We start from the raw sequence: 20,621 nt of genomic DNA, 5'->3' as shown, positions 1-20,621 counted from the left end.
ACTCTCACATGATCGCCCATGGTCAGTACCTGGATCAGAAACCACATGGGAAAGCTGTCGGAAGAGGTGTTAGTGAGGCCAGCAGGGGGCGCTTAACCTGCGGTCTGTGTTGGTCCTAACGCACCATATAATGAAGGGGACAGTGAGCATGAATGTCGGATGAGACATTAAACCGAGGTCCTGACACTCTGTGGTCCTTACAAATCCCAGTATGTCCTTCGAAAAGAGTAGGGGTTTAACCCTGGCATTCTGGTCAAATATGCCCACTGGCCTCTGTCCATCATGACATCCCCAAATCATAATTGGCTTCATCACTGATCACCAATTAGCTGGTGTGTGTTGCGTGGTCTGGCGCAATATGGCTGCCGTCGCTTCATCCAGGTGGATGCTTGCACACCTGTGAAGGATTAGGAGATTCCCCCCAATGTGTAAGTGTCTTGAGTGTCCAGAAAAGAGCTATGTAAATGTGAAAGCTAATTAAACCTCTACACTCTTGTAGTCCAAATTAGTGGACAAGTTTAGCCCTGAAGCCTTTAACACTAAACTGGCCTGTGTTTCAGTTTTATTGTCCAAGCCTTGAATCGATATATGGATATGCCTGCTACACCCTGCTGAAAAATCCAGCTTAAACCAGCCTAGGCTGGTTGGCTGGTTTTAGCTGGTTGACCAGGCTGGTTTTATAGGGGTTTTGGCCATTTCCAGGCTGGTTTCCAGCCATTTCCAGCCTGGTCTTAGCTGGTCAGGCTGGAAAATGACCAGCAAAATCCAGCTAAAACCAGCTTGACCAGCCTGGTTTAAGCTGGATATAGCTGGTTTTGGCTGGACTCCCAGCTAAGATCAGGCTGGAAATGGCTGGAAACCAGCCTGGAAGTGGCCAAAACCCCTCTAAAACCAGCCTGGTTGACCAGCTAAAACCAGGCAACTAGCATAGGCTGGTTTAAGCTGGATTTTTCAGCAGGGACTAATTATTTTATTCGTTTTAATCGAAAAATGGGCTCTATGGCATTATGGCACCTGTACATTGACCTGTTTTAACATCTTAAACTTTATTACATTTATTTAATGAGTATATTTATGCCAATTCTGTCTATGCAATTCATTAAATATTTTTTCCAATATACAAATTGACGTTTTTTTATTGTTTTATTTTTGCATTATTTATTTATTTATTTATTTATTTGTTTATTTGTTTGTTTATTTATTTTTAATATTGTATGATGACTTGCACGACTGTGAGCAGAAAAACGAGGGGAGAAACTACAAATATAGTGGCCCCAGGGGCCTGCGTACGCGGCTGCATATCTGTCAGTCAGAGCGCTTGAAAAAAATTAAGTGGTTACAATGAGATGTGCTTTGCGCCGTGTGTGTGTATTTAACGGGGAGCGTATTTGTTTCCATGTAATTCCCAAATAATATAGGCTAATTGAGCGCATCAAATGTTTGCATTTTCATGAGTCCCGTGTTCTTATAGTCTATGAACTAGTCAAATTTAATAGGCTACTGCGAGTATCATTTTTGGAAATAAAAGTTTTTTTTGTTGTTTCAGAAATTAAAGTCACTTTTTAAAAAACAGGCGTAAGACCAACTTTTAAAAAATGTTAGATCATATGTAACCCTATAGGGCTAGCAATTTATAAGTTACCTAAGCTATTTCTAATTTAGTAGGCTGTTGCTATAAATTGGAAGTGTTGTCGAGCAATTTTCACTAGGCCTATATCAGCTTCGTATTCGTGGGCGCATGAATCAACCACATAATAAGCATCTTTAAATTTTAATTTCTTTTGTATGAATTCTTTATGCCGCATGACGTAAATCCGTCTGCTCTCTTCTATTTCTCTCTTTGTCTATTATTATTATTATTATTATTATTATTATTATTATTATTATTATTAATATTTTATTTATTTTAAATGGCAAAAATGAAATAAAAATAAATCGATGTAAAATAATCTCTCACTTCTTTTTTTTTTCTTTTTTGATAGAGATAAGAGAAAGAGAATCGGTGCCAGAGAAGTCACCTTCACAAAGAATTGTAAGAATTAAAGTTAATAGAATTAATTATAATCAACGGCTTATCTAACCACAGATCAGCCTTTCATTGAGTGATTAGTGAGTGTTTGTGTGACATAGCCAGTTGATAACTGAACTAATTGATGCAGAATCCTATAAGGCTACGTTCTTCTGATATCTGTCATCTTTGGAAGTAGTTTTCCGCAAAATTATGGTCCCTCAAGTCTTTTAATTTTTACATATTTAAATTCAATACGCTTGCGAATCTCGGTCCAACATTGCAGCGCGCGTGCACTTATCCATAGAAAACGACATACTCTGCCATAATGGTTCTCTCGAATTTGCGAACAAGGTACAAGTTTATCATATCAGTATAAGCATCAAGATAAATGGGTTAATAAAGATTCATTTTGCGAGAGGTCTTATAGCGTCTAAATCAAATCAGTTTTATAATGCTCGAGAAATTCCATCTAATAGACTGATTAAATGCGTGGAGAAGAGAGAATTGGCAGATCAAGTTGGGCGGATCTGACACCCTTTTGCCTTTGGACCGCCTCTCCCGTCCCTCCTTCTAGCTTCTGTGGCTGCTATAAGCTCGTGTTTATTTTCCTCTCACTTAAGGAAAGGATTGATTCCTTTGGGACGGGAAATAAATCACTTCAGTTTGACCAAGGGTGAAGGATTTGGGGATCCTCTAGATTTACTCACTTTATCTGTTTATTTTATCTGTTTTTTTGTTCTGGCAGGAAAAAAAACGACGATAAAAGTTGTAGGACATGATACTAGCCTATTTGATAAGAGATCTGCTTGATCGTTGTTTGAAAGAAACGTCGGCGCAGATTATAAATCATTTCGTATTGTTTCCACTGTGCGTCTTGGTGACACCGGGATCTGTCTAGCTTTGCCAGACTCTCTCTCTCTCTCTCTCTCTCTCTCTCTCTCTCTCTCTCTCTCTCTCGCTCTCTCTCTCTCTCTCTCTCTCTCTCGCTAACGCACACATACACGCACACGCGCAGGCGCGCGCAATAAGGGTACCTGAGAACACCATTAACGGGAAGAGAAACTGAGAAATCTAGGTTTCATGTTTGGGATTCAGGAGAGCATCCAAAGGTGTGGGAGTATTTTGAAAGAAGAACCCATCGGAGCCGGCATGAACACTGTCCGAACATGGATTCAAGGCGCCGGGGTGCTGGATGCGAACACGGCCGCGCAGAGGTAAGAGACCCCCGGGGCTGCATCTTTACCTCACATGGAGCGTGGACTAATCGTGCTGCTGCATTTTGGGGAAACTTTAACCGGACTGTGGAGAATTAAGTCTTTGAATAGCTTTGGTTTGTCGATCAGTGATCTTTGATGAGTTCCTCTGGATGTAAAGTTTGCGTATACTTGGGAAAGTTTTTCTTTTTTTTTTTTGCATGCATAACATCTGGAGGTCCTATGACCACTGGATTGAACTTGCTGGAGAAAACTACTAATTTTAATAACAACAATAAAATGTAGCTTTTACTTGCGCAGTTCTATAAGCTTATTTAATTCTCAAAATCAGTTAACGGATTAACAATGTTACATGGGTTTTGTTTAACATCTTCAACTAATTTCTAAAGGATGTTGTAACACGGCATTTCTGCGTGTCTTTTCTGCAGTGGAGTGGGACTGGCCCGTGCGCACTTCGAGAAACAGCCGCCCTCAAATCTTCGGAAATCCAACTTCTTTCACTTTGTTTTAGCTCTTTATGATCGACAAGGTCAGCCGGTGGAAATAGAGAGAACCTCCTTTGTCGGATTTGTTGAAAAAGAGAAGGTAAGCTTGAGCATCAAACTCTGATTTTTAGCATCACCACTGTCGCATATTGTGCCCTTAAATATACAATTTGAATTTTAACATAGGCCTATGTGCAAAATAAACACCAAACTACGCATAACCTATTTTAAAGATATGAAAAAAGAAATAGACATATTAATTTAAACTTTAGACATTATATTTTATATATCAATACCTAAATATTACACAAGGTTAAATATTTTTTAAGATAAACTTTTATTTAAATTGGAAGGTTGTTTAATATGACCAGTGTTTATTACAGATGGTTTAATATTCATACATTTTGCTGGAAAGTTTTGCTCACAAAACAAGTCTGTTGTAATTATAAGCATTCAAATCAATTCAGTTTCTTGTTTTTTTCGGCCCCTTTACCAGAAGTAGGCTAAAGCAAAACGCAATTCACACATTTATATTAAATGATAATACATTTATTTAGGCTACTTAAATGTGACCATAGTAAATTGCAGACACATCAGCGAAATAATGTTGACCTCTTATAAAATAGATACATATCCAAATTGAATTTGGAGCGTACTAATTGCGCTAAAACAATTCTAGTGTTTAGTATGCGCAAAACAATTTACTAGTTCAAAGCAATGTAATTATGTTTTTCATTACTGTTTAGGATATTATTTTAAGACCTGTTGTAATATTATGTTGTTTATGCCTAGGAGACTACAGGAGAAAAGACAAATAATGGGATACATTACAGACTGCAACTTCTCTACAGCAACGGTAAGACTATTTGCGTACGAAGTGTGAGTTAGCGGACTTTGATTGATTGTCGGAATTTATTGCACTAAAATAGCAACATTAGTAGATGCTGTCATTTCAGCTTGACGAATAGGCAGTGATTTAAATCACGACTGTTTCTGTAAAAACAATTAAACGCAACCAGTGATTAACCCCTCACCGTGAACTATTTTATATTTATTTTATCCGAATCAACTATAAGTAATTAAGTTTTTAAACGCAATTATAATTCAGTCAAGGTTTAAATCGATTCACATCCTATTTCGACCACGCATTATGAATTGTTAATTCGAGGGAGAATTGATCATGTTCATTAGTGTGATCTGACAGGTTGTCTATCATTCTGGGCTGCGTTTCCCGATAACGATTGATCTTAGCACTTAAGAGCGTTTTCTACGAGTCATTTTGCGAACGTTCGTTATTGTTTCACGTGCGTTTCCCAAAAATGCACTTAACACAATTGCACGTAGCCCAGCTTTAAGTGCAACTTAGGAGTCGCTATCCGTTTGTTAAGTGCTGAAATGTCACGCTATAGAATGGCTCGTTATTGTTGCACATGTTATAGCAATCCATATAATTCTTCTTCTACTTGTGTGAATGTATATTCAACTCAAATAACATAAAAAAATATTTTTGAGCCAGTTTAAAAACATAAATTAACTGGAAATGTCGTACTGTAAAAACACTGTCTTGCTCCAATCTCGCATAAAACTAATTCTAACAGTCCTTGCCGGAAATGACATCAGCATCATTTTCGATATTTATATGAAACCTTAATTAAGTAGAATTATTTATCAATTTCTTTATTAAAAATTGCTTATCTCACATCAAAATAAATAAATAAGTAAGTAAATAAATAAATAAATAAGCTCTTACATTTATTTTTGAAAAGTTTAGCCTAATTATCCCCACCTGATGTGCATTTGCTAATAGGACAAAAATATAGCCTACTACCCTCGAAATGTCCATATACAACAGTGTAATTTTTTTTTTCATTCTAACATTTATTATGTAATTTTTATTTTTTTCTTTATTCATTATTATTTGTATATTGAATTGTGTAATGTGTAGAAAATATAAATGAATAGAGATATACGTACAAAACCCAGGGCTGCGTTTCCCAAAAGCATCGTAAGCCTAAGAAGTTCGTAGAAATGATCGTACGACTGATCTTAATATTACGGTCTGTTTCCCAAAAGCATCGTAACTTAAGTAGCACTTGAAAATCTTAGTGGATCTACGAGTGCTCTGGAGTAATCGTAAAGCCTTAAGTGCATCGTAAGGAGACAGAGTTATGAGGGCACCTGCTGGACAACCGGCAAATTGCACCTACAATTTACTTCTCTTCAAAGTCATTATTCATTTTATTTGTACGTATATCTCTATTAATTTATATTTTCTACACATTACACAATTCAATATACAAATAATAATAATTAATAATTAGGCTAAACTTTTCAAAAATAAATGTAAGAGCTTATTTATTTATTTATTTATTTACTTATTTATTTATTTTGATGTGAGATAAGCAATTTTTGATAAAGAAATTGATAAATAATTCTACTTAATTAAGGTTTCATATAAATATCGAAAATGATGCTGATGTCATTTCCGGCAAGGACTGTTAGAATTAGTTTTATGCGAGATTGGAGCAAGACAGTGTTTTTACAGTACGACATTTCCAGTTAATTTATGTTTTTAAACTGGCTCAAAAATATATATTTTTTATGTTATTCGAGTTGAATATACATTCACACAAGTAGAAGAAGAATTATATGGATTGCTATAACATGTGCAACAATAACGAGCCATTCTATAGCGTGACATTTCAGCACTTAACAAACGGATAGCGACTCCTAAGTTGCACTTAAAGCTGGGCTACGTGCAATTGTGTTAAGTGCATTTTTGGGAAACGCACGTGAAACAATAACGAACGTTCGCAAAATGACTCGTAGAAAACGCTCTTAAGTGCTAAGATCAATCGTTATCGGGAAACGCAGCCCTGGTCAGTTTCTAAATAAACCAGCGGTTATGTCTGCTATTGGTCAAGCATGATGTACACAGTGCTTTCTAAAACATATTTTAATTTTCAGTTCATCATAATAATATACATTGTGCCATTTTAACAATTTGACTGTATTTTATTTATAACTGAACTTAATGTTGCACTATTAATTTATGTTGCAATATGTTTTTTTTTAATTTAGTTGGTCATTGTCTGTTTTATAAATATTTAACCATTTTAATTCAAATATGCATTTTAATTAAATTATATCTTAAGTATGCATATTTAAAAATAAATTATGCATATTTATATATATTATTTAAAAATGATTGTATCAATAAATAGCAATAGTTGTTTAAACTCCCTCTCTCTGTCTTATCTATCTATTATATTATAAAAATATCATATTAAAATAATATTGCTTTGATGTCTCACATGAAAATATCACAATTAAGCTATCAAAATGTGCTTGAGTTATTTCAAGAGTATTCTGCCTTGTGCTGTTTTAATGTAAAGTCACTGTTTAGTGAATGTGTAACTGGAAAATTAAATGAAAAAAATAAAAATAAAAAGGCTGATTTCATGTTTATGTTTTCTAGGCATCAGAACAGAACAGGATTTTTATGTAAGACTAATTGACTCCATGACTAAACAGGTAAGAGTTCATCTTGTCCTGCACACCACCATCTGCACATGCCATCAGTGGCTAATTTAAACATGTTGGGGCACCAGGACATGCAAAAGGTTGAAATGTTTGTGCCCCACACAGATGAATCTCACAGTGTTGTATACGTGCATGTGTATCCCCCAAAGGCAGGGTAATATTTTTACATGCTCAATATTTTTACATGCTCAATATCAACGGCATCTATTTAGAATGTTTTTCTGATTATATATTTGCTTGGTGTCTGTTTGTTTTATATGGTACCTTTATATTCATTTTGGATATTTTTTAGATTGCATATGCCTTGCTAACCATTCGCAGAATCATTGTTTTCTTAGTGACATTTTATTCAACATGTACAAAATAACAAAATAAATAAATAAATTCACAAACAAATAAATAAATAAATGCATACACACAGTTGAAGTCAGAATTATTAGCCCCCCTGTTTTTTTCCCTCAATTTCGGTTTAACAGAGAGAAGATTTTATCAACAAATTTTTAAAAATAATAGTTTTTATAACTAATTTCTTATACTTGATTTATTGTATCTTTGCTATGATGACAGCACATAATATTTTACTATATATTTTTCAAGACACTTTTATATAGCTTAAAGTGACATTTAAAGGCGTAACTAGGTTAATTAGGTTAACTAGGCAATAATAGGGTAATTATTGTATAACAATGGTTCTGTAGACTATCGAAAAAATATATCTTAAAGGGGCTAATAATTTTGACCTTAAAATGTTTTTTAAAATAATAAAAACTGCTTTTATTTTCGCAAAAATAAAACAAATAAGACTTTCTCCAGTAGAAAAAATATTTTCAGATATACTGTGAAAATTTCCTTGCTCTACTAAGCATCATTTGGGACATATTTAAATAAGAAAAAGAAATTCAAAGGGGGGCTAATAATTCTGACTTCAACTATTTACATTTATAAGTATATTTTTAATAGTGTGTTTTGTAATTTGTACATTGTACATGTTTGTTGTAGTCATTGGTGTCGCATGTTATGCTTGGCTGCTTCTAGAGCTTTGGCTAATTACATTTATGGAATGTACAGTATGGCAGACCTACTTTATTTGTATTGTCTATTTCCTACATTTGATTTTATTTGTCACTCAAGACATGTGTCCCTAGGCCAGCCTGGTTTAGTGTTTGTATGTTTTATAGTAAAACACACACACACACACACACACACACACACACACACACACACACACACACACACACACACACACACACACACACACACACACACCCATACACACACACACACACATATATATATATATATATATATATATATATATATATATATATATATATATATATATATATATATATATATATATATATATATATATATATATATATATACAGTTGAATTCAGAATTATTAGCCCCGCTTTGAATTTCTTTTCTTTTTTAAATATTTCCCAAATGATGCTTAACAGAGCAAAGAAATTTTCACAGTATGTCTGATATTCTTTTTCTTTTAGAGAAAGTCTTATTTGTTTTATTTTGGCTAGAATAAAAGCAGGTTTTAATTTTTTTTTAAATTATTCTAATGTCAAAATTATTAGCCCCTTTAAGCTGTATATTTTACATTTTTCTATCAGCCTAGTTAACCTAATTAACCTAGTTAAGCCTTTAAATGTCACTTTAAGCTGTATAGAAGTTTCTTGAAAAAAATCTAGTAAAATATAATTTACTATCATCATGGAAAAGATAAAATAAATTAGTACTTAGAAATAAGTTATTAAAAATCTTATGTTTAGAAAAATCTTATGTGTTGAAAAAAATCTGCTCTCCGAATAAACAGAAAATGTGGAAAACAATTAACAGGGAGGCTTATAATTCTGACTTAGACTATACATATATAAATATGACCTATATAACCAAAATGAACTAAAATGCTGGCCCTGGATCAGCAATGTCATTCGAATTAACAATTAGCTTTTGTCGAAGAATGTCTATTAAATATTCCTGTTTATTAGCCGCCTCCTGCAAACTAAGAAAGGCTTGACACTAGGCTCTTTGCACTTCACTAAGGGTCGCTAACTTACCTGCAGGCGGCAGCTCCCTCTCCCTCCCACTTAAGCTGCATTGTGAGGAACATCAAAGCACATTAAACCCCAGTAGCTGCCACTTTGACAGCGTTAGTCTGGTAGAAGGAAGAGGTACTGTTGTTTCTTAACTATCTGCTTTGCTGCACTTCGTGGGAGGACATGGCACTTTGAGCAAAGTGTCGCTAGAGCGCTGTTTATCAGTGTCAAGTTAAAAAATAATCACCTAGGTGCGCTGGCTTCCCCCTCACAAATCTTTTGTAGTTGTTTGCCGGCAGTTTTCATGTCAGTCTTCCTGGAATATATTTAGCACTTGTATTCATTATTTTTGCTCAGGTATTACAACATGTATTAGATGTCAGAAGGAATGAGATTGCGACGCCTTTCGCTGTTATACTGTGTGCAAGAAACTTTCAGATGTGAAGACAAGCTATCGTTAAATCACTCACTAAAGAGATGTGCTTGGAACAACACTTAAAGTTTTGGAGAACATGTGTAATGGCAGTCTAAGGATATCAAATCCTATTCTGTGCCACAAATGTGCAACAAGAAGCTAGTTACTGTGTAACAGCTCAAAAAGCACTGTTGTGTGATTTATTTACTACATGCACAGCTCGGTTGCCATGTGTCCTGATTTCTTTTGGTGTATGAGAGTGAGAAAGAGCTTGAGATCAGATGTGGTTTTGCTTGGGGGCAGTTATACCTGTTGAGATGGTGAAATAAGACCTGGATACCGGCTGACCACAGCACAGCTACAGGTGTTTCTGCTCATGTTGTGGCTCAAGTTAAAGAACAAGCTTTCAGTCTGAATAGAAAGGAGTGAGAATGCAAGTATTCTAAGAGGCTACAGACAACCTGAGTAATCTTTAATGTTGTTCTCTCGTTTGTGATTAGGAGATATTGTCAGTTAGTGATCTAGCTGTTAGTTTGAGGAAAGTAGTCATTAGTTAAACCTGCAAAAATAAAAAAAGTTGTGTTTATCGTTAAATCTTTAGCGAGGCATAAAACAGTATACGCAGAAGTACCTTACAAACTAAGCAATTTGAAGTTGTTGTGCAGCTTCTTAATTTGCATGGATAAATCTTTCTGTCTCACACAAATATCAAGTGGATTCCGGGTCAAATGACTTCTGTAATGTGATTGCTGCTTTAGTGTGAAGCAATGATTTGAATTTTTAGTATTACTTTTTAAATGGCTGTGGGAACGACAACTACTAATCACAGAGACTGTTAAAGTGTTTTGCAATTCTGTTATAGCTAAAACACTTGCAGGCGACCACTCTGTTTATGTTGCAGTAGTAAAAACAGCTAAAACAGCTTTAGCTTGGACTGTAATTAGAGTCCATATTTTCTTAGTACTCTGAGTGGTTACAGAGCTTTTAATTCTGTGGTAAGGCTGATTTATGCTAGCGGAAGATGAGCTATAGGGCCTTTCTGTAGTCATGTTTTTTTTTTTGTCATGACAGTGATGTCATTGATTAGTTCATAGTTTAAATACTCAGTAAACTAAATCAGTAAACTAGTGTCAAAATTTAACTCTTATTAAAATTTTATTATTATTATTATTATAATTATCATTATTATCATCATTATCATTATCATTATTATCATTAACTCAGAACAATTTAGAAAGTTGACAAAATTACACTCCATATACTACACTTGTAGTATTTAATTTAAGTGAGCAAGAACATGGATTTTTTAAAGGGATGGTCCACAGTGTATTTTTAAGGCTTGTTTGTTCTAAGATGCTAAGCAATGTGTGCTCATGCTTCACTTGTAGAATATCATGTTTTTTTTCCTTCATATATCTTACTTTGATTATATACAGCTAGGCTGCGTCCGAAACTGCATTCTTCCATACTATATAGTAAGCCAAAATCAGTATGCGAGCCGAGTAGTGTGTCCGAATTTGTTGAATTCGAAAATCAGTATGCAAGAAGTACCTGGATGACCTATACTTTCGGCTAGATTCTGAAGTGTGCATCCCATGCATGCTATGCTACCTCATGATGCCCTGTGAGAGAATTCATAAATGGGAGTGAAGCGATGCAACTGACGCAAGTAGGTCACATGACCATGACAAAATGGCGGATGTAGCATGTCCGAATACCATACACACTGCTTACACTCATACTGTATAGAACGTATTTTTCTAACAGCCGAATAGTACATTTAGTACGTTTTGTCTTTCACATATATTCGGAATAAGCATGTATATGAAAAAATTAATATGAAAAGTTCACAAATCTTTTGCGAATTTGTTGTTTGTAATGTAGAACATTTGGAAAGCAGCCACAGATGACATGCATAGAGAAACTATCGCATGTAGCAACTGTAAATGACATCACCTGCATAGGAAGTGTGGGTGCCTAAGATTGCAAGCCTGAAGGTGAAAGTGCAAATCTGCAGCCAGACCCTTCTCAGGATGCCGGGGTTAAACCCTTACTCTTTTTCGGGGGGACATCGTGGGATTTTTAATGACCAGAGAATCAGGACGTCGGTTTGATGTCTCACCCAAAAGACAGCACCCACTGAGCAGTATAGAGTCCTTTTCACTATACAGGGGCATTAGGACATACACAGTCCACAGGTTGAGCACCCCCTGCTGGTCTCACTAACACCACTTCCAGCCACAACCAAGCTTGTGGTCCATGTGATCTTCCATCCAGGTACTGACTGGGTACAACCCTGCTTAGCTTTAGTGGGTGACCATGTGAGAGTTGCAGAGAGCTAGCTGCTGACAGAAAGCCTGAAAAACAAGAGAATAGGAAAAGAGAGCAAGAGTTGGGCATGCAGACAGACAGTTTTAGAACAGACAGGCAATATTATAATACATGATTATTGTGAGTTTGTAACTCATGATGGGGTACAAAACAGAGTTTGTGACAGTAGTTTGACAGTTAAATCTGTGATCAGCAGCTTCCGTGCCAACACATCTGACAAACACAGGCAGCAGACCTCCCACACTCTTCTCTCATCTGTCCCACATTTCCTCACTTTTTACCTCATGGATTGTTTGTTGTTTAGGATCCATGTGATTTGCTGGCTTTTTAACATCACCTAATTTGCCCTTAAGGTAAATTTAGCCGCCTAATTATGCCACAACCTTTGTCTGAATTCACAAAACATTTATACAGAAAATGCATTGTTATTAACCTGATTAATTTAGCATTACAGCTAATTTCTCCACATTTATTTTAACTATTTTTCCATTCTTTTGTGCTTTCTCTTCCTTTGACCTTTTTTATTTTCTTGCCTGTCTGTTCTGAAACTGTTTGCCTGTCTGTCTGCATGCCTATTCCCATTCTCTTGTTTCTCAGGCTTTATGTCAGAACAGCTGATGAGGGGTGGGGTCGAATACTTATTCGTGTTTGTAAAATTTTCTGTGTGTGTGGGAGAACAAAAGCGGAAATCACTGCCAAGACAGCACCTCTTTAAAGGTAGCACGGTGGCCTGGGAAAAAAAGTCAGCCGTGTTTTTAATAACATGCTAATAGATGATGCCAACTGTGTAGGAAGTAGGTTTCCATATATTTATAGCATCTTGTTTACTTGATTTCAGGCGTCACATCAAAGCCATTGAGGAAAACGCTGGATAAAATATGAAAGTGTGCTTGGCAAGATGAAATATGTATTAAAAGGCATATGAACGGATCATGCTTAATAATGTGTCCTTCTTGCACTTTAGCACACAGTTAAAACTGCGCTAAATATCATGCTTTTAATGCTGATTATAGGGTAGTTTTTAATATGGCTGCTTTGCACATTCAGACAAACAAAACATATATATGTGTATTTTTTTTCTATCACAGCACCTTCTGCTGCTTGATCCCATTAAAACCATCCAAAGCAATACATTTATCAAGATAGCAATTTTTGAGAGCTTGTGTTCTTTTTTGAACTGTACATTACAGACAGAACCTGTTTGTAATACATGCCTTCAATAATAGGGCATGATAGGAAATTACATTTTATAGATTTTAGATGATATATTTTACATTTATAACAAAGATCATACACTCACCGGCCACTTTATTAGGTACACCTGCCCAACTGCTTGTTAATGATAATTTCTAACCAGCCAATCACATGGCAGCAACTCAGTGCATTTAGGCATGTAGACATGGTCAAGATGATCTGCTTCAGTTTAAACTAAGCATCAGAATGGGGAAGAAAGATAATTTAAGGGGGCATGGTAGTTGGTGCGAGACAGGCTAGTCTGAGTATTTCAGAAACTGTTGATCTACTGGGATTTTCACGCACAACCATCTCTAGGGTTTACAGAGAATGGTCAGAAAAAGAAATAATATCCTCTGAGCAGTAGTTCTGTGGGAGCAAATGCCTTGTTGATGGCAGAGGTCTTAGGAGAGTTGCCAGACTTGTTTGAGCAGATAGAAAGGCAACAGTAACTCAAATACCCACTTGTTACAATCGAGGTATGCAAAAGAGCATCTCTGAATGTACAACACGTTGTACATTGAGGCGGATGGGCTACAGTAGCAGAAGACTACACCGGGTGCCACTCTTGTCAGCTAACAAAAAACCAAGGCTACAGTTCGCACAGGCTTACCAACATTGGACAATAGAAGATTGGAAAAATGTTGCCGGGTCTGATAATGTCTTGATTTGAGCATCGTGTCAATGACACAGCCTGCCCGAGTATTGTTGCGGACCATGTCCATCCTTTATTACCACAGTGTACCCATCTTCTGATGGCTACTTTCAGCAGAGAACAACACTTTCTTCACTGCAAGCCAGTTTTTAAGCAACCAACTCACTTTTGCCAATCTTCATTATGTTTTAAATACTAATAAAACAAAATGTATGGTAATTTTTAATAAACATTTACCACATTTTGAATTTCCTCCTAAAATTTCCTTATTGGACAGTACTGAGATGGATTATGTTGACTGCTACAAATATATTGGTATCTGGTTAGATGGTAAACTCTCATTTGAAACTCACATAAATGAATTGAAATAAAAAGTTAAAGCCTGCATTAGTTTTCTTTACAGAAACAAATCTTCCTTTACGTACTCTTCAAATCAGCATTCGGTCAAAATAACAGTATTACCAATTCTGGATTATTGGGATTTAATTTACAGATCAGCTTCAAAAACTCTCCTTCACAAACTGGATGTTATTTACCATGCAGCAATTCGTTTTGCCACTGGTGCACCATTTAATACTCATAACTGTCAACTGTATTCTTTATTGAATTGGCCTTCTTTTCAATCACGTCAACAAACTCATTGGTTTCTGTTTATTTACAAAACTCTTATTGGGAAAACTCCATTATATTTACAGTCACTTTTTAGTATTTAGAAAAGAAGTCGACATATGCGTCGACATATGCATTTATTAACCATTGCATACCCAAAGTTTGCACTTTATTTGGTCGCTACTCTTTTTAGTATTCCCCTGCTGATGCTTGGAATCATCTGCAGCAGACCTTAAAGCTCAACACTTTCATTCCACTATCATCTTTTAAAAATTCAATCCAGTCAATAGTACAAGATCACTGTGCTTGTTTTTAGTTTTTCCTTGGTTTTATATGTTATTATCTGCATTTGTAAATTTGTTATTGTATTACTGTATCAGCTTTTTATGTTGCCTCTTGGCCAGGTCGTCATTGTAAGTGAGAACTGGTTCTCAATTGACTTACCTGGCTAAATAAAGGCTATTATTATTATTATTATTATTATTATTATTAGATAACAAGTTGGAATGAAGTTGGCATCATAAACGTACAGCCGACAAATTTGCAGCAACTGTGTGATGCTATCATGTCAATATGGACCAAAATATCTGAGTACTATTTCCAGTTCCTTGGTGAATCTATGCCATGAATGATTATGGCAGTTCTGAGGGCAAAAGAGGGTCCAACTTGGTACTAGTAAAGTGTACCTAATAAAGTGGCCAGTGAGTGTTTTTTTTTTTTTAAAGCTTTATTTCTTATAAAATAAATATCACTGTTTTATACATAGACCTGCTAAACTAGGCAGAGAGAACGGTGATGTTTATAGATAGAAACAGGGAGCAAGTCTTTGGGCTGGCAGACATTGATGCATGCTGTGTACTTCTAGAAGACCTTGGCCCTCATTCCTTTAATGTGAATGAAAATCATCTGAACAAATGCTTAGAGTTTGCCAACTTCAGCACTGGCTGTAACAATGCCTCTTTCAGAGCCTTTGTATAATGCAAATGTAAAAAGCATCAAATAATAAGCCGATTCCTCCGAATATTTCTCCTGTCAAATGATCCTTTTTTTAGTTTTTGAGTTTTTTAAGGTCAATATGACAAACTTCTTTGATGCTGGATAGGCTTGCTGAATTACACACCCGTCATATGGCAGAGAGTAATGACTGCGTGTAACAGGACAGATTTTCTGCCAGTCGGTATGCCTACAGACAAGATCGCAGTCTTAGCAAGGTGACATGTTTGGCGTAGTCAAATGCAGCACTGTTCGGAATGGCATACCGTGTCCAACATTCATCTCAGGGAGGAGGGGGACACACAAGGCTTTGCCAGTCTGGCAATCCTGTGTTTTGTGTTAAGGAGGGGTGAGAGCAAAGCCGAGAAATTTTGGAGAATATTGAGGGGGCCGTACCAGATGGTGCACCATGCTCCAGTCTGGCATCCCAACTGCTCTCTCATACCAACCTCCTCCAGCCTCCTGCCTCCCCCCACCACCTCTGTGCCACACGCCACTGATGGTTTGGCACATCATATGCTAGTGTAAATACTCTGCCTGAGTGCATAAACACTTCATATTTTACCCATGAGTAAGAAATACAAAATAGGAAGAAAACGATGAATGAGTTGAAAAGATTCAAATATTTTAGTTTATATAAACAATTTTGGATGTGAATAAAATAAAATAAATAAAGTCTATGTGTGTGAATGTGAGAGTTTATCTGTGTTTTTCCAGTAGAGAAGTAAATCTATACTGGTCTCGCGGTTTGGTTCAGTTACGATTCATGCCATCGATTCGGTGGTTTAATACAAGCAGCCTGATATATGAATTGTAGCCTACCTTTAATTTGTCCTGCTCAAAGAAAACACTCTGCATCAAACAAAACTCAAATACATGCACAGAACAACATAAGCATTTAAAGCAAATAAACAAATGTAAATATCATACATCCGCAAAGGTAATTAGAGATATCTCTAACTTCGTTTCGACTTGTTACAATTATATTTGAAAATATCTGCATTGCATTTGCTCCCAGTTGAATCTGCGTGAGATAGTCGTAATCACATTACAGATATCCTAATTGCAATAACGACTAGTCGTTGCAATATAGAGAAGCATGATGTTTACAAAAATGTCAATTAGTCACAAATATTTCAGCTGTGCTTTTTTTTTTTTAAATTCACACCATAAAAACAAAACAAAAACACTATGCAACTATGGTGAGTTAATTTTTACTCTACATTTATATTTATGTGATGTTTAGATTTTTTTCATGTACTTGCTCATCATAATTGAATAGATCCCATTTTGAAAATGAATATTTTTATAAATTTCTCAGAGAATATAGGCAATGTACAGTTGAAGTCACAATTATCTCACAATTATTATCTTCTCTGTTTAACAGAGAAGATTTTTTAAACATTTCTAAACATAATAGTTTTAATAATTCATTTCTAGTAACTGATTTATTTCATCTTTGCCATAATGACCGTACATAATATTTTACTTGATATTTTATATTTTATACAGCTTGAAGTAACATTTAAAGGGTTAACTGGGCTAATTAGGTTACCGAGGCAGGTTAGGGTAATTGGGCAAGTTATTGTATAATTATGGTTTGTTTGTTCTGTAGAAAAATAAAATAGCTTAAAGGGGCTGACAATTTTGACCTTAAAATGTTTTTATTTTATTTCATTAAAATGTGATTTTCTAGCCGAAATAAAACAAAAGATTTCTCCATAAGAAAAAAATATTATCAGACATACTGTGAAAATTCCCTTGCTCTGTTAAACATAATTTAAGAGATATTTAAAAACGGAAAAAATAAATAAATAAATAAATAAAAATAAATAAATAAAAATTTGAAAGGGGGCTAATAATTATGACTTCAACTGTATTTTGACATATAACATATACATTTGAGTGCACTAGTTTTTGGACTGTTATCATTAAGTTTGTTAAGTTATTTTGTTAGATAAGCTGTAGATTTGGCTTCAGTACTGGCTAAAATGTATATGCACAAAAAGAACATTGTATAGCTTCATATTAAAAATATGAATTTAAAAGATAGATTTGTAAAGGTGGTACCTATATATGCACTTTATAACACTATATATGCTATATAACACTTTATCCTTCCAACAAAGAACAATACATGAAAAACATGCTCTAAGTATAGTTTTAAAACTAGAATGTTTTACATTTCTATAAAGGCCTGGATCTAGCTCGCATGCATATAATAAAATCTGGTTGAGTTTCATATTTTTGAATCAATTAAAAGTGTTCATAAAGTTGAAAACTTTGCTTTGTTAATTAATGTAACTGTAGTCATTGTATGTGCTTGATTCACTAAAATAATATATTTTATATACATATATTATTATTTATGAAAGTTTTGCAGCAGTGTAGATGACCTTTTCTGTCCAAATTAATTTCTCATTAAATATCTGGTTTCACATAAGCTGTCCAACTTACTGTATATTTAAAGCATTTTTTTTGTAAATATGGAAGAATTTATTGCTCTCTCTCTCTTTCTCTCTCTATAATTTATCTGCTACACTGAAAAAAAAAATTGTGTTGAATTTAAACAAACAAATTAAATTTAGTAATGTTCAACTTAATTTGTTCATTTAAATTCAACCCAAATAATTTGTTTACAACCACTTTTACAAAAAAAAAAAAATAAATCCTAGAAATCATTTTTGAATCATTTTATTCAGGGTAGTTTAATAAAAACTATAGTATAATTATACAAGAAAAGTATTTGCACTACAAAACATGTATGTTTTTATACTTACAATGTTTGAATCATTGTGGCGCAGTGGGTTGCACGATCGTCTCACAGCAAGAAGGTTGCTGGTTCTGTGTGGAGTTTGCATGTTCTCCCAGTGTTCGCGTGGGTTTCCTCCAGGTGCTCCGGTTTCCCCCCAGTCCAAAGACAAGTAGTATAAGGGAATTGAATGAGTAAAATTGGTCGTAGTGTGTGAATGTGGGAGGGTATGATATTTCCCAGTGTTGGGTTGTGGCTAAAAGGGCATCCGCTACATAAAACATATGCTGGATAAGTTGGCGGTTCATTCCACTGTGGCGATCCTTGAATAATAAAGGGACTAAGCCGAAAGCACAATCGCCTCACAGCAAGAAGTGTGTTCCCTGTGTTTGTGTGGGTTTACTCCTGGTGCTCCGGTTTCCCCCCCACTGCGTAAAGCTTAAGTAGGCGTTTCATTTAGCTGTGACGACCCCTGATTAATAAAGGGACTAAGCCGAAAAGAAAATGAATGTATGAATGAATGAATTAATCTATTTTTTTAGCTGCAGATACAGTATGTATGATCAACCAGTTTAGTTCCTTACCATATCCACCTGTAACAACAGTTCTTTTGCTTGTTTGTATTACTCAGAGCTTGTCCTTTTGTTCATTACAGTGTTTATCACGTTACCCCACATCAGCAACATGCTTTGTAGGGAGAGTAATTACCCAAGCAATAAGTGAAACAGTGAGCCTTCTTATTGGGGCACCTTCAATTCTCACCTTCTGTTTTAGATAATGAGCCTTTGTCTTGTTTGAAAAAAAAAGAAGAAGCTCTGAACAGTTAGTCTAGGAATCAAGTAGATGATTCCATATGTCACATGCTGAAATTTGCTAAATACGACCTGACCAACAGGCTTTAAATATAGAATTATTTCACCTTTTAGTGTATTTCTCAATTATTTCTGGCTTCTGTGAATGCTTAGTGGATTTGTGGATGAGGGAAGAAATTTACTTTATTTTTTGGTTGGATGCTGGGTGGTTGCTGTTTTTGATGTACATGTTTTTAAAAATGTAACATTCTTGTTAAATAATCTTTAAATTCAAACTAACATTTTCTCTCCTCTATTTAAAGCCCATCATCTACGAAGGTCAAGACAAGAACCCAGAGATGTGCCGTGTACTCCTGACTCATGAAATCATGTGCAGGTGAGACTTTTTCTATTTCCCACCCATTTGTACACTGTGACACCTTTCAAAGTAATTTATCTTTACTTATCTATGCTATCTAAATCTATCAATGCTCAAAATATTGTGTGATAAAGTGTTATCACAGAATATTAGCAAACAGTTATAAACAAACAACTATTTTGAAATAAAAAAGTTGTTGTGGGTGTCATGATCAATTCAGCCCATTTTACTGTTGAAAGAATTTTATAGGGGACTGTGTTCAGCATCTTTCAAAACATAATTAAAATCTATCATGATGTTATTTGTGTTTTAAATCTATTTTACATAATAGTTTAAAGCAAATTTACATAAATATTAGTAATATCACACAAGTAGCAGTGCAGTATGGCTGTATATCGGCACTGGTGGGAGGTGTGCGTTGGCTCCAGGCCGCATTTCAATTTTCAAGGATTACAAATGAGCAAAAACGAGTAGCAGTGCGATGTGGCTGTATATCGGCACTTGTGGGAGACGTTTGTTGCCTTAGTGCCCTATTGAATGAGGAACTATTTTTTTCCACCATTCATTCACATCTGCAGCTGACCGTCAGAACAGCAGAAACTGTTTCTAATTTACCAATGTCACTTCAGTGCTAGTATTTAAATGATTCTCTAGCATAATATCAAAATTGATGACAAAACAGGTGATTTTTCTCACATTTTAAGATCATAAGGTTGAACAGCATATAATGATTTTATCAGCTGTAGTCTGAAATTCATGATGAGTTGTTATCCCCTAAGCACTTATTATGTGGTCTCTGTTGCCATCTTGTGGCAAAACGTCAACTGTCTTTGAGTCTGCTCAGTATGAAAGGCTGATGGTCACCCAACAAGCTGAGTCTCTAAAATTATAAATATTTAAAATAGCCAATGTGGTCAAGTGTCTTCTATATGCATAAAATATCATCAGAAAATTAATCATCTACAGCTTTCTCTCCTTAAAATTTCAAAAGTAAATATAAAAAGTACAAGTTGTACAAGTGAATAATTTTTAATGTAGCTATTGTTGTATGTAGGTGGGGACTAACCAGCATATTCTTTTTATGTTAAATGAGATAAGGGTATATATATACAGGCCAGTGTAAGAGACGTGTTTCACATACAGTGTTAGGGAAAGTAA

General features: G+C 35.1%; 1 protein-coding gene across 8 annotated transcripts in view; it reads left to right on the top strand.

Moving 5' to 3' along the window:
- Window positions 1–3,004: 3,004 nt before the first annotated feature.
- The window catches only part of ebf1b (EBF transcription factor 1b), a 264,404-nt gene continuing 246,787 nt past the window's right edge, over window positions 3,005–20,621 (top strand). For all 8 annotated transcript variants that reach the window (XR_015520545.1, XR_015520544.1, XR_015520541.1 and 5 more), the window contains exons 1-5: window positions 3,005–3,225; window positions 3,654–3,810; window positions 4,503–4,566; window positions 7,189–7,244; window positions 19,408–19,481. Coding sequence is in view for 4 of the 8 variants with exons in the window: in XM_087301781.1 (XP_087157907.1) it covers window positions 3,092–3,225; window positions 3,654–3,810; window positions 4,503–4,566; window positions 7,189–7,244; window positions 19,408–19,481 (485 nt within the window). In the remaining 4 variants the exon portion in view is untranslated. The remainder of the gene's footprint in view (window positions 3,226–3,653; window positions 3,811–4,502; window positions 4,567–7,188; window positions 7,245–19,407; window positions 19,482–20,621) is intronic.

This window comes from Danio rerio, chromosome 21, assembly GCF_052040795.2.
Source record: "Danio rerio strain M-AB ecotype USA chromosome 21, GRCz13ab, whole genome shotgun sequence".
NCBI lineage: Eukaryota > Metazoa > Chordata > Actinopteri > Cypriniformes > Danionidae > Danio > Danio rerio.
The sequence above is the reverse complement of the archived record's forward strand: the minus strand, read 5'-3'. Positions and strand labels throughout refer to the sequence as shown.